Source organism: Zingiber officinale, chromosome 11A (genome assembly GCF_018446385.1).
Source record: "Zingiber officinale cultivar Zhangliang chromosome 11A, Zo_v1.1, whole genome shotgun sequence".
NCBI classification, from domain to species: domain Eukaryota; kingdom Viridiplantae; phylum Streptophyta; class Magnoliopsida; order Zingiberales; family Zingiberaceae; genus Zingiber; species Zingiber officinale.
In genome coordinates, this window is record NC_056006.1 from 86,270,089 (window position 1) to 86,285,591 (window position 15,503).

At 36.5% G+C, this 15,503-nt stretch overlaps 1 protein-coding gene across 3 annotated transcripts; it reads right to left on the minus strand.

Moving 5' to 3' along the window:
* Positions 1-736: 736 nt before the first annotated feature.
* Positions 737-15,466, minus strand: LOC122031988 (kinesin-like protein KIN-4A). 3 transcript variants are annotated; one of them, XM_042591231.1, is made up of 26 exons: positions 15,213-15,466; positions 14,017-14,163; positions 13,772-13,921; positions 13,067-13,320; positions 12,050-12,237; positions 11,845-11,969; positions 11,067-11,103; positions 10,226-10,317; positions 10,011-10,121; positions 9,672-9,785; positions 8,146-8,239; positions 7,905-8,014; positions 6,527-6,625; positions 6,326-6,439; positions 6,118-6,234; positions 5,949-6,029; positions 5,169-5,240; positions 3,606-3,699; positions 3,502-3,533; positions 3,335-3,432; positions 3,165-3,260; positions 2,755-2,976; positions 2,252-2,414; positions 1,697-1,852; positions 1,359-1,617; positions 737-1,109 (listed from the first exon to the last, which is right to left on the minus strand). In XM_042591231.1, the coding sequence occupies exons 1-25, from the start codon at positions 15,333-15,335 to the stop codon at positions 1,402-1,404; spliced, it is 3,105 nt and encodes a 1,034-aa protein (XP_042447165.1). In that variant the 5' UTR covers positions 15,336-15,466; the 3' UTR covers positions 737-1,109; positions 1,359-1,401. The 3 variants fall into 3 exon arrangements, with proteins under 3 accessions (XP_042447165.1, XP_042447163.1, XP_042447166.1); XM_042591229.1 differs by having other exon boundaries at positions 737-1,199; XM_042591232.1 differs by lacking the exons at positions 14,017-14,163; positions 15,213-15,466 and having other exon boundaries at positions 737-1,199; positions 13,067-13,310; positions 13,772-13,882.
* Between the last annotated feature and the right edge of the window lie 37 nt (positions 15,467-15,503).

Genomic DNA, 15,503 nt, shown 5'->3' on the forward strand with positions numbered 1-15,503 from the left:
CAGAGCTACCACGGATAACTTCAACGAATTGAGACGCCTCCCATCCTATCTAAGGTTCCTTCGACGAGCTCGAGAGATATTGCATCAAGGATAATACACAGACTCCTTCAATGTAAATCAAGTAAATTCTTAATTTCTTACTTTACTTTTATGTGTTTTATTTTTAATTTAATGTATGTATCCTTATAAGCTAGAAGCAAGAGAAATAGAAATTTTAATTACATGTTATTTATTCATCCTCCTCTAGTTGAGCCATCCGATCCAACACGTCCTACTTGTATTTTATTATTTATTTTTATCAAAATGATACTTCTTTCCACTGTTCAGTCATGCATGTACATTTACCCTCTTATCTTCTTGTGTTGTTCTCATCATTATTTTTCGTTTAAATTTTGAATTAATTAGACACCTTGTGATAACTACTATTTCATAGTTGTGACAATACATACTTAATCTGTTAAAAAATATTTACGTTGAATTATAGATTTAATCTCGTTGTAGTAATTATAATTTTATAATTGCTATAATTATAGATTCAATCTAATTATAATAATTATGATTTCATAATTATGATTTTACGATTTAAAATTTAAGAGGAAGATAATAATAAAAAAGTATTGAAGGTGGAGGATAAATGTACATAGCTGATAATAGAAAAAAATGAAAATGAGACGCCTTTCATGATTCAGAAAAAAATAGGAGCCCAAGCCTTTCCACGTATGGTGAGGGACAAACCTTTGGTGCCATTCCAATTGGTTACTTTCTTCTTCATATCATTGCAGGTCCCAAACCTTTGTATTCTTACAGCCAAGACAGTACTACTTTTGGATACACAGAAATGTTTCATACGTACAAGATATAACAAAAATAATAATAATAACAATTACAAATGGATACTTTACCAAACCAAACAGGCCAAGCATCTTTGATGGCCAATGCGATACTGAGACAAGATGGAAAAAGAAAATCAGCTACATGCCGAGCTTCATCCTTCATCTCCCTTCATTACCAGCATTTTTCAGAATTTTTCTGCTTTATGATATGCTTCAGAGCTTTTAGAGAGACAAGCGGAAGGCGGGTGAAGTTGCATTTATCCAACAGGCGAAAATCTTTACATTCAGGAACAATTTATCAGGCCTTGTTATTGAAGAGGAACATGGGAATGTGGCTGATAGTAATTTCCTTGTCAATATGCTTACCTATATGGTTACAATTTACATATGAAGAAATACAGTATAAACATGTACAAATTGGAGTTCTCTGTTAATCAAAACCTCCGAAAAAAAAAGAGAAGAGATTGTCTAAGCCTTGCTTGAATCAGAATGCGTTGTGACCACTTTATGCTATAAAATACTTACTGGGGGATTGGTTGGGATTGTTGGATGACCATGCGATGCTATATCATGAGATCCTATGAAGAGGGAGGGACCGAGGTCTAGCTCTCATAATTGTTTCATCACTACGCCGAATCCATTCAGACAATTTCCACGGTTTCTGCCACTTCCACTTGAACTGTAGGAGCCACTGATGATGGCTCCTTTTCCATCTCCAAAGCTTTCCTCCATGACCTGTTATTGCCAGTTTCTTTCCCACAGGCAGATGCCCAATCGGCACCATCTACAGTCAGAGAAAAGATCTTTCTCAACCACAGTTAAAATGGGTCGCAAATTGATCATATTAATAGCAGGAAACAGACCTTCAGTGGCTGCTTGTCAAAACTTGAAGCCGCTTTATTTGGGCTATTAGCGATACCAGCAGTGTACTTCAGTTGTTTCTGCGCTGGTACTGCTATTGGAGACAGTGGAGTACCAGTATCATCAGCAGAGTGCTTCAGGGAACCATTTGAATTTGCCTATTAATTTATCGACACAAAATGTTCATAGTATAAGTTTCATACAGCAAGCAAAATCCTACTTACGTTGTATGTCTGAGTTTAGCAAGCAAGATACTTGTGCACCAAGAGGTGTTAAGTCATCATGTCTAGCAAATTTGCCACACCCATATGGTATGCATGCACGTACATATTTAGGTCATTAAACTAGTTAGCTGTTGAGAGTTAAACATTAGACGTTCGAGCTTAGGTATCTCCTTGGTTTGGCCTACGTTCTTTTCAGTATCTTCCTCAAGCATAGGAATGACATTAGTAAAGGTAGCTATAGATTCAACTTGGGAAAATAGCCTTAAGAGTTGCAAGAATATCTGAGAGTCTCAGTATCTGCTGGATACTGACAAGAACTGAACACAAGCTTACCGAAGGTGATGTCGTTAATGGAACTGCAACAGCTTGCTCTCTCATCTTCTGTTGCTTCTCCATTTCTTTTCTCCGTGCTTCACTGAGTCGAAGAAGGCTAACAAGTTCATTCAGTTGCTCTTTTAGTTCCTTGATGTCAATTTCCTTCTCCCTCAACTTGCATCTATTCCAAATATGCAAAAGTCAGTCGTTGCTTTATGAAGCACTGAAAACTCAAGAAAACTTGTCGCAATTTAGTCAAAACAAAGCGAAAATGCTCCATTTTAACCTAGAGACAAACTGGCATTCTTTCATTATCTATTCTACTTGGTGATTTGACATTTATGTTTTTTTTCATTGAATAATCTTTGTCAAAGGAACATGACTCAACAGCCTATTTGTTAAACAATACGTAGAACAAAAATGAGTTTATTACTTCTGTTTTCAATTTCCAGTTCTTTGATGCAAACCTCATGTTGTCATAATCCATAAGCAAATATCAAGATAAAAACTTGGAATGCAACCTTGCATCTGCTGCAACATTAAACACATAGTGAAGCAGACTCTTTGCTTCTCCCATGGAGCGCAACTGATTCCACCTTCCATGTCCTGTGTATGAACGTTCACGTTCCTCTGCCTCGGAAAGTTGGGAAGCCATTGCTACAAGAGTGTTTGATGATATGTTCACCATGTTTTCAAGTGATGTTATTCTTGCTAATAGTGCATTTGGAGACAAAGAGGACATTCTGCAAAAGGAATGATCAACAAACAGGGCCTTTAAATAAGTTCATGTATCAATACGAGTTTTATACGACTCTTCTGTTATTGAAGGCTGTTAAATGAAGCCACAACCAAGCATTCGTAAGCATAAATTTGCAGTGATCAAACACCAAAATTACACACGATATACTATTCATTGTAATGATTTATCTACCTGGAGTTTCCATTCTTTACTCTTGGTGGACTAGCACCGTATAATGAAGCCTCCTCTTGTTTCAGGAAAGTAAGCTCCTCAGCCAAGGCAGCACGCCTGAACAACCAGAATAGACATCATCAAGCCTATACACAGAAATTCTCCATTCTCCCAATTAAAAGACAACTTACACTTGACTCTGTTTCTCATATTCATTCCGCACTTCATGCACATGCACCATGACTTCAAGTTCATGATCCAGCCAACGTTGTAGGGATTTTTCATTGAACTGAAAATTTATTTATATTTGATGTATTTTCACTTATTTTCTTATAAAAAATTAACACAGATAATTTACCGGAACTCCTGGTGAATGACCATTTGCAATAACTGGAAAGGAAAAAAAAAAGTAACATCAGAAAAGGATTGAAGCTTAAAAAATATTTCCTTAAAGAAACGTGCCAGAATTTTCACGTGCTGATGATTTTCGAGCTTCGAGCAGTTCTTTCAACTTCTTGGTAGCCATTGCAGCCTCCTCTGTTTTCCTCTGAAGAACCTGTGGTAGGTTTGAGATATAAACGATATGGTGTCTCAACTATTAAAACTGCAAATAAGAACTACATAAAATGCTGGAACAAGTTACAAATATCAGTCATGGTCAGTGCTTTGAGTGCATGCATACTTCATAGAACTCCTTATAGTTTTTTTTTCTGGGCATATTACTCCCTTTCAGCTAATCAACTTGGTTTTAGGACTAGGACTATCATGAATCTACCACGACACCAAGGATTGCAATGTCATGTTTAGTTTTGGTCAGCACAGTAAACCCCAATCAAAACGAGATCAACACAAATGAAACTTACCTCAACCATGTTGCCACCAATAGTCATCTGCAGTCAGCTACTATTCGCTGCCAATTGTCAGCGATTTAATTCCTACGTCACTACAGAACCACATCTCCACCCCAGCAAATGAATGGTAGAATGAAGTCCAAAATTCTATCTAAAAATTAATACCCTAACTCGTTGTTCGTTTACCTCATTCTCCCCTTCTCCCATAAACCTTATCCCTATTCCTCCCACCATCTCAATCAACAGAATTCGTGCTTCTTTCACGAGTGAAGAGCAATCCAGCAGGCAGCAGCAAGGTTTTTTTTTCTTCTTCTTCCTAATTGCTGCCCCAGATGCAGAGTGTTGACAGGTTGGCAGGGCATGACACCAACAAACAATATCATTCCAACAAAGGAACAATACCTCGTCTTGGAATGATGTCTTAAATGTTGTCCGACACTTCTATACCAAAAGATTATCACCAGCTCCCTTATGTGCTTTATAAATTCAGAATCTTATATAGTTTCAAAAGCATCTTTTACACCAAAATCAGTTCCTACACAAACTCATCATATCTTGCCGATCCCTAGGTGACATGGTTAGTAAAATATAGCTTCTCATATGTTCAAATGAGCTAAATAAACTGTATATATCGCAGCTACTATGAGAATAAAATAGATTTTACAAATTAGACACCTGTGCTAGCAGAGTAATAACTAAGGCTAGCATACTCGTCATCCTCCTTCCTAATTGAGGCCACCAATGCAGTGTGCCAACGAACCAGCATGGCACAACACTAACACAATATCGTTCTGACAAAGGGCTGATACCCTGGCTCGAAATGATATCTTAAACTTAGTCGGACACTTCTATACCTCAAGAATATCACCAGCTCGCTTACTGTGCCTACTTTATAAATTTAGAATAACCTATATAGTTTCAAAAGCATCTTTTACACCAAAATCAAACACATACATGTCATGATTTGGTCAATCCCTGGAAGGACATTAGTAAAATTTTAGCTTCTTATATGTTCAAATGAGTTAAACAAACTGAATAATATCACTCAGAATAAAATAGACATTACAAATTACTTATACAATACAAGCAGAGTAATAACTAAGACATGCCACTGGATAAGAAATAAACGAAACAATTAGACTGATGGTTTCCACATAGAGAAGGTTACACTTACCAATTTCTGTCTCTGATTCAATGCTCGAAGTTTATGTCGCTCATACTCATTTCTCCTTCCCTCTTTCTTTAGCTGTTTGCGAAAATGCATAAAAAACAAAACAAATTTATTGGACCTACAGGATTCCACTAGTTCCTTTTCTTCTAAAAAAATATATATAAATAGCATACAGCACAGAAGTTACCATCTTTCACATCATAAGAAAACAATGTACAAGTGTATAATAATATGAAGGAATAGTATACAATTCCATCAAATGATGATACATTGACAAACTATCACTACAAAATGGCAAGCCAAATGACATGGAAATGAATAAGATTTATTTGCACAATATAAAACCAAGATTTCTATTAGAGTTCCTTTTCTAGGCCAGGTTACAGTCAAGTTGATGACACTGAGCAGAATTCTGTGGGTAGAGGTTGTGTCTATGTTCTTTGCCTACAATGAGAACCTTGCATGGGGATAACACTAATAGATACCCATCATGTGAGTGTAAGTAGTACTAACTTGCCAAATCAGGACAGCCATATGCTTGGGCAGCAACACTGCAGCATTATTGTTCATAAATTAATTGGAACTTAGTAGGGTTATCATACATGGATCATAGTGAATTACAGGATTCCCAGTTCAAAGCAAAGACAGTCAGAACTGACAACAAATGCTGATTTCTTGAAACTATAGGGACTATTACTTGTAACATAACTACAAGAAAACTGCCTGATCCAGTTTACAGTTTTATATGGATCCTAATACTCTAAATCATAACACAAAATGCACCTGAAGCAGTTCCTTCTCACGAGAAGCCTTCCACTGACGAAATTGTTCTGCCTCTTGCTTTATCTTGTGTTGCAACTGGACCTGCAAAATAGAGAAACCACTAAACACAACATGAAAAATGGAGAATAGACTAAATGAAGAACAGAGATATTTAGTAATAAACAACAACCTTCTGTGACTTAATAAATTGTATCTCTTCTTGTAGCTTCTTTGCCGCTTCCTCACTCCTTTGTTTTTGCTTTGATAGTTGAACTTGGTTTTCTTGTTTCTTTTTAAGGTCCAATATCTGAAAAGAGAAATTTTGGTAGTCATCAAGTCTGAATGAAATGCTTTTTCATTACTAATTCATGATAGAAGATTCGGCATAAATAATCAACCTGTGCTTCAAGGGCCTTCAGTTTCTGCAAGTGGTTCTCTGGCAATTTGTGCCCTTGCCCATCTGAGGCTGCAGCGAGGTTTTCAACTTCAGCCAACAATCTGTCTCTTTCTTGCTGCAATGAGTTACCAGAAGGTCAGCATTAGAGGAAATTCAGGGAAACAAATGGAGTAGATACAAAAATCAATCTCGATCCCTTAACCTGCACTGCTCTTTTCTCCTCTTCAAGTTCCATCAATTTCTTTTTGAAGTGTTGCTTAAGAGAAAACGTGTCAAATCCACAAAACATTTTCATCTCAGACTGCACAGACAAGAAAATTCGTCAACTAGCAATGAATTGGCTAAAGAGCCTCATTATGGAGTCACATGGAATCAAAGACTTCAAAGAACAGTCACACCAAATTACATTCAACAGGAAAGCCAAAATTTCAACTGCAAAGATAGCTTGAATTTATTGCATACACAAAAGAAAACAAACTTCAAGCAAGTCTAGCATATATTATCAACATTGACAAATCACATATGAGTAAAACTAATTTAATCAACTTTTACATATTATAATGGTTGTTGTAAAAAACACAATAATACGTACAGTAGCTGAGACTGATATTTGTTGTTGTTGTAATCAATGTGAATTATGTATTAAAATCTTGAGCTGTTCTGGACAGAATGGCCAAAATTTTCCATTTTGCTCTCACACCAAGACGTAGAAAAATGGCGTTGGCATTAGTACCTCAACCATCCTCCTCTTCCTCTCCGATCCCCTTTGCAGCTTCACCACCCTCCTCAATGCCCTCAATACGTCCATAGAACTCCATTGAGTGCCACCTCCCTCTTTAGTTCCAAACAAAACTTCACCCCTCCCCCGGCTGTGAAGGTGAGCAAACACATTACACCATTGCCTTTCCACTTTTGCCATTTGAGATTTTTCCTCATGAGGATCCATTATATCCCAATCTGACAAAGGTGATTGACACCAACAATAGTAGAACAATGCTTCGCTCACTCGTGTCATGATCTCTAAGGTACGCATCCTTGCCCGCAACACTAATCGGACCAGGTATTTGATCCCACCAATCTTGTGTTACAGACAACTATCACCACGTCTTCCAACAACAGCTTCAAGAAAGCACCTACTATTCTTCTTTCTCCTCTTCCTCATCATCAAAGTGACCAACACTATCCACTTGGCACGGTCGAAATGGCCCGAAACTATCTCATTTCAACCAGGTACCAAATCCCTAGCTCATAACAAACGAGATTTTAAACCTTGATATGAATAATTATAGCCCTATCTTAGATGGAGTCCAACATAATAAGTACCTCATGTGAGGCTTAATCAAGACATACTAATATATATAAATATTAATTCTAACATTTCCCTTCATACTGGAGCATAGACATCAGCTAATTCCTCTTGATGACACACAAAATAACAAAAAGCCCCACAAAAAAGAAATAAAGATTCCATATGTCATTTGGAAAAGGTGATGAAGAAAGATCTTCATCATGAGAAAGAAATAATAATCTGATTTTCATTAATTAATTATAGAGAAATAAAATTTGATGCTACTTATCACCTCTTTTTGCTCCAATTGTCTATTTAACTCATTCAACTCCTTTCCCATAGAATCTTGCAACATTGTGTGCTCCCATTCTTTGGCTACTTCATCTATTTCCTTTGAATCACCTGGTGAAGCAATGAAACATCACCCCGAGAGTCAAATGGTTTAGGATAACCATCACATGCTGAAAAATATCATGTGCATTCACTACCAAAATCTAATTAACATTACTTTAAACACAAATGATTTATAATACCTCTTAAAGCTCCAGCCATGTGATAATCATAGCCTTCTGCATTGTGCAGGCTCCTCTTTGGATCTTCTCCTTTAAGAAAACAATTTCCAGTTTCCTGAAATTTCAAAATGCAACATAAATATTTTTTTATCAAACCAATAAACTTCCAGTTTCCATTTGGGATTGATACATGGCTTGGAATGGTAATTTAAACCATGGTTTCATTTGTTATCAATCTAGAATCGAGGGAGATAATATTGTTAAAAAAATGTCACTTCTTGAATAAATAAGAGAATTAACCCAATGACCTATGACTTATGAGGCTCGACCATTAGTGCAAAATGCTTAAGCCCAAGTTAATAGTAGCTCACTCATATTAGCTTATGAGACTTCTATATTAGCCCACAACTTACTATGTGGTACTAACGTAGGTGTTACAAACTCTCCCACATGAGGTTTGACGTTCTATCAAGAAGCAAAGCCAACTCATAGCCCAAAATCATTTCTACTCAATGGCATGCGAGATCTCATATTGATAGCACCATCATACAAAAGGCATTCTTTTCCAACACTTCAACATGCCTAACGAAGTGACTCATTAAGTTATTAGGGTCAATCATGACCCAAAATGATTAAACTCAACTAATGACTAGCAGTCACACTCTATCTAAGCTAATAAAGCTTATTATTTAGCCCATGTCTCACCATGCACGAGGGGGATCACAATAAAATTTGGCACTGTAAATCTTACACCAACATGCCTTATGACATATACTAGCTTAAAAGTTAGCTAATGGGCTTTGTGGGGTCTAGGTCGTAAAATTATAACAATCTCAAATTTAGGATATGCTTTGACAATGGAATATAATTCTCATACTGGTAAACATTTATTGTTCTCATCCTTACAACAACATGCTTTGACAATGAAAATAGGTAGGAAGGGGAGCTTTGGCACAACGGTAAAGTTGTTACTTTGTGACCAAAAGGTCACGGGTTCGAATCCTGGAAACAGCCTCTTGCAAAAAGCAGGATAAGGTTGCGTACAATGGATCCTTCCCCGGGACCCCGCATAGCGGGAGCTTCGTGCACCGTGCTGCCCTTTCCTATTTTCATTTATCTACAATACTCACTAATTCCCCTTTCACTTCTCACATCTAGAGTTTGTCACCATAAGGACTTCCTTTTCAGAATTAGAAACCATAGTCTTAGAGAGTGATGAATTTTCAAGTTGCACTATAGACCCTAGTCTAGTCCGATTCATTTGATCCTAAATGCAGATACAACTTCAAATTCTGGATTTTTCAGTCAATAGTTCATCTATTGCATTTTTTTCACATTTAGGTCATTGTCAATTTTCACTTAGTTTTTGAATTGATCTTAATTCAATTCAAGCAACCACCATTAAAATTTTGACTTAATAGTAACCTATTATTCCTATAATCCCATTCCCTGCCCTGCTATTTGGCTTACACAAATCTATATGATCAAACAAGAAGTTGAATTAAAAGGTACAGAACTGTAAAAGTGAGGGTGTTCAAGAAATATACTTCAGAATCTGTGTCAAAATGGTGATCCTGAGAAAATCGACTCCGGTATTCGTAGATTTCCATACAAAGATCTTCATTAGTAGCTTCCAGCCAAGAGATTTTCTCTTTCAGAGCCTACAAAACAGACACAAATTACAGTTCAAACAGTATGTGGTGACAAACAAACAGAAGAGCATATGGATTACAATTTACGAATAGAGTTAAGGCTGCTCATTTCATGCACTATGTCGAACTCATGAAGTTTAGAATGTCGATTGTCAGATGGACATATTATACTGTTATAATACCATGACCATCATCATCTCCACAAAAGTTGACAGCCGAGAGTAATATAATTACCTGGATATCATCCGATGCACCTCCCCCGCGGTGACAGGCCAATTCAGCCTGTAGATATTCAATATGTTGCCTCATTCTGTGAATCTCTTCTGATATTGGATTCCTATTGACCTAGATAGATTCCAAAATACAAGAAGTTAAGCAGATTAAGAGAAATAAAGTTCATATTTCCATTAAATGAGTATCATTTTCATTCCCTCAAGCTGGAAACTCACAATGGGCTTATTCTGAATGTTACGAGCTCGGTTAGCATATTTTAATGTGTTGAGTGTTTCTTCTGTGTTAACATCAGCTGGACTGATACAGGCTGGAAAGGAGAAAAATAATTTAGTTAGATAAAATTTTGTTTTCCACAAGAACTGTATTATTTCAAGTACAATATGATTATTGAAGAATGCTGATCATATTTATTATCCAAAAAACCTTGTTTTCTTTGGTGGATAACTAGGAAGGAAAGGCAAGTGGAGAAAAAGAAACAGATATGCATACAAGTGATCAACGATCCGCATCAGGATATTGCCTTCTTTAAGAGAGGGAATATGATATCTTGGAAAAGTAAAAAAAAAAAATGTGGTAGAGAGTAATTAAGTGTTAACAGAATACAAGATTTTTTCCCTTGTTACACATGTTTGTACCCGAAAAACTAATGGCCAACTCAATGTATTTACTAAGTCGCAAAATATTATGTTAATTCAACTGCAATGCAAATTGTCTCCACTCTATTCTTCAAGAGAGGACAGAGCACTTGAAAAACAACAATCATTTTTTAGTGAGAAGGTGTGATTTAAGTAGATTATTACATCTTATATTGGTTCCAAAGGCCAGTTGAAGAATTTTGCACCCAAAATTTTGGAGGTCCTAACATTGAATGCATTCACAACAGATTGAGCTTATGATATTTTTTAACTAGACTGAGGACAGTCAAGGACCTGAGCTTATGACAAGAACTTAATGAATGATTTTAGCAATTGTCTGGTGAATGTAGCAAATAAAGTAAGATTTTTTAGAATCTATTGTATCCTAATTTATGGTTAAGCTTCAATCAGTTTAAGATACCTATCATTACAGTCCTGCTATTTCCACCAAGTGAATCCTGCATGATGTTAAAACAAGAAACAGTTAAAAAAAAAAGTTCTTGCCATGGTCCTTGAAAAAATGTAGATTACCAAATTCAGATGGATAAAATGTTTTTGCCACACTGATATGGAAGAAATACTGAATACCTAATAACATTCATGTACCTCTAAAAATGATGCAAACAATATCAGAAAGAATAGCAGCAGCACCATTGATTAATACATCAAGCACTCAAAATGTGGTCAACTTGTCAAATAATGGTCTTCATTTATAGGATCAACAGTGCAATAGTACATGTATCATCCTAATTCAGTCGTCTGGTTTTTAGACCAATTTTGGGATTAAAAATGTCGCATAGTATTTTTCTGATCTAAAACTCAGTTTGCCTCCTAAAAAATAGGATCCTCCTATGATGTTGGCCCTTAAGTAGCCTACATTTTTTGGAAATTTTGAAACTCCTATATCAGATTTGTAAATTGGAAAAGATATACTGTCACCATAAGTAGAAGGCAAGTATAAATCCATTGGACTATATATCAAAAAGTACTATCTATTCATCTTTCCTAGAAAGCAAAATATGTTTCAATTATCTCAAACTACACTTCAAAATTCATGATTCTCCAAGCTGTTAAATAAAGTCCTTTTTTGAGCAAAGGATGACTCATATGCATGTTCATTTGTTGATTAATTCCTATTTAATGAAAGGCTAAAAGCGCAACAATAGTTAGAGATCATGCCAAGATTAAATGTCTGCAACCTGCAAGAGCCGTGTAAGTTTGCTATCACGGTAAGGAACATGGGCACCCTCTTTACGCTTTTTCTCATCTCCAAGAGCACTAATGACATTTCCAAGGGCTAGCAGCCCCCTATTTATATGAACTCCTGAAACAACCATGCATGTGTCTGTCAAGAAACATTGTATTTGGGTGGTTGTTGTATAAATCAAAAAGCAGGTGAACTACCTTCCTTGAATCGAAGGCCATCTGAGCCTGTTCTCTTGGCACGTTCTGATCCAGCAAGATCTACTAAGTGTAGTTTTGCAGATAAATATTCATGATTCATGTCCTCCATGAGGGTGCCTTCAGCAGGGACATTTGGACCAATCTTGCACATTTGCTCTAATGTGATTGTGAAAATGGCATGGGAACGACTATTCCACAAAGAAATAACATTACTAAAATTAGTATGATGGAATAGGTTCATGTTGCAACAAAAACAATAATTATGTGTATTTTATTGGTCAACAAGGAAGGAGAAAGCTCACTTCTCTAATGGAAAAGAAATTTTGGTACTTGTAATTTCACACCCTGCATTTATCCATTGATCATCATTTTTGTCATTTTAGATAGCATCTTTTAGATATTTATTATTCTAAGCACAAGGCTATATTAAATCATTGAAAAGGAAAACTGGAAAAGATGCCTGGTTGACAATTCAAGTTAGAGCGTATATACTATTACAATCAGACAGCGCATGTCGTATATAAGTATTGAAAAAATTGATTGTCAGACATATGTAAGGATATTCAATTGGGGAAAACAACTACTTAATTATACAGTTCACTTTCCAAAAAAATTCAGCAGTTAAGTTACTAATTATATAAGGAGACGATAAGATAATATGAAGCCAATGTAAATGTATATACCATGAAGGTAACAACAATTGTCTTGTGAGAAATGGAAGTTAAACTAGGTGTACAACCAGTGAGTGAGCTCTGGGCTCATCAGTCGCAGCAACTGCTGAGACAGATGATATATAGTTACATGACATTCATCCTCTCTTTATAGTCTGCTTCATGTAAAAAAAATCTTGAATATGAAAGCAACTATTTATCATGTCTAATGGTTTGAAATGCTACAGGAGGCTTCTTCCTGTAGGACCCAGTCACAAAGCTAACTAGTCAAGCATAGAACAAATCAAGCATGCTTTTAGAGAATAACAAACAGACATCAGCAAACGAGCCAATCTATCATCTTAACCTTGACTGATTGTTCATATTTGTACTTCCAGTTGCTCGAATCAGTGAACCTTGTTCTAGGCATGCAGCCATCTCCTTTTGAGTGCTAACAAAAATCTCAGTTGATCCAGCCAATGTTATTGCCCCATTTGATGCCTCCCGTATCTGCACTAGAGCCTTCCCAGGCATTGTCAACTTCCCAGAATGTCCATTGACAGCTTCAATTTTGCTGACAGATGAACTATCTAGCAAATCTCTCACTTCTTCTTTCAATATCTCCATGTTCCAAAAAACAAATTATCAGTATGAGATACAAAGAAAAGTGCATGGACAATTCTACAAGGCAAATAATTGAATTGCAAATGCTCTAAGATTATAGTACAAATGTACAATAGAAAATGAATGTTATCTAGCAAAGAAACAGCTCAAAATACAAATCAGAAATGTATACTATTTATTGTCACCAAATGTAGATAACAAATATAAATATGTAATTATGGCCCAATGGGTACAAAAGTATATATGTTCAATGAGGAGCTCTTTCCAAGAGAGAATAACTGGTCGCTTTTGATGAATTTTTATTTTAACTTGTGGTGTTGATAAGTAAGAAAAGATTTCACAAACACAATCAATGTTCCAGGCAAGAAAAGGCATATACAGAAGCAACAAACATTATTCCCATCTAAGAAAAGAGGAATCAGTCCTATCAAACTGAAATTTCTGGTACCTCAATGAATGAGACGCGCAGTTGAAATTCTGCTTGATTCTTCAAAGCCTCAATTTTGCTAAATAAAGAATTCATAACTTGAGGTATAAGACCTGTTTGAGAACCATCCTTACATGCAGTTCCCATGGTGTACGTTTTTCCTGACCCCGTCTATAGCAAAACAAGTTGTCAATTCTGTAAGTATTTCAGGCTACATTGTACAAAGATTTTACCCATTTATCTTAATAAATATTCTAACACTTAACTTGACCATACGCAAGAACAGTAGCATTGTATCCTTGGAATAAGCCATCTACAAGTGGAGCAACACATTCCTCAAATATGGCGGACGATGGAGTACCTGTGCTCCCATATACATGATCAAAAGTAAATGAATGGGTGCCAATTTGCACCTGCATGTCAGAAGCCTTCCATAACTATTTATGATTTAGAAATTCAAGAAATTTCTGAACATTTAAAACTATTTTTCAGGAAAGTCTTTCATTGATAAGAGAGTCGGTTTGAAAAAGGATAGGAGAGAGCCAAGCAGACACTCAATTGCAATAGATGAAAAAAATAGTTTTTAGCAGTCATCAAATAGTGAAAGATAACCTTAGTGAACAAATTATCCATATTCTCGCCTACATCCTGTCGACTTTTTTTTTTTTTGAGTTTCCATAATTAGAAAAATCACAATTATGGAGTTGCAGTTTTATCCATCATAACTGAAAAAGCTAAGGTAAGAAAGCAAGGTACTGACATCCAGGGGAACAGAGAAAGAAATTTCTTTCATTGATGGACTGCTACAAGCCTTAAATGGATGGGGGAAAGAAGGAACCTTAATCAACTAGCTCGACCAACAAAAGGATGAGAGGATCGTCAAGCAAACCTTGCAAACTATCAAAGATGACGAAACATGAAGCAGAACTCATATGTACAAATAGAAAAGAGATTTGAATGAGTGGAGTCTTTAAAGAGGAAAAGAACGAGATTATCTTCCACAAATTTGAGAATAATAATTGGAAACGCGATTACTGATCAGAACAAGATTTGAGAATAATCCAGTGCCCACATGCGTTATACAGAAACACTTTGAAAAGAAAACAACTTAGACTACAGTGACTCAGAAAAGGCAAAAAGTTACGAACAATTTAAGCGGCACATAGAGGATATCAATTGTAGACCCACAAAATATTTGCTTCCAATTCGCAAACATTCATTGCCCTTGAACCTCCATAACAGACAAAAAATGAGAAAGAAAGTCTCTGATCCAATTCATCCGAAAACCAGAGAGAAACGAAAGATATGTCAATGGAAAATCACCACTTTTTTTCGTTTTCTTCAACAAAGAGCCCATCCTAACTTACGTTATCCGCATCTCAAACAAGAAAGTTCGATCAATTGATTCTTTCCTTTTCTTTTGTTTTGTGAAATAAGGAGATGAGACGACAGAAAAAGGAACCTGCGGTTTCCCAGGGACTACGGTGACACAATCCTTGCACCCCTGCTGGCGCTCGTCGCCAATGAGCGGCCTTACGTGCACGGCCACTTTCACGCAGCAATCCTCCCCGCTCTCCACCGCCATCTTTCTCGAAGAGCACACGGATCACGCGCGCAAGACCATACGACGATGCTAAACCCCACCAGTACCAGATCCACTCCGCGGTGAAGCTTTCCAGATAGAACACGAAAGAAAGGGGTAGAAACCTAAGAAAAAAAGGCCAACTTTGGCCTGCGGCGCGCGCGCACTGTA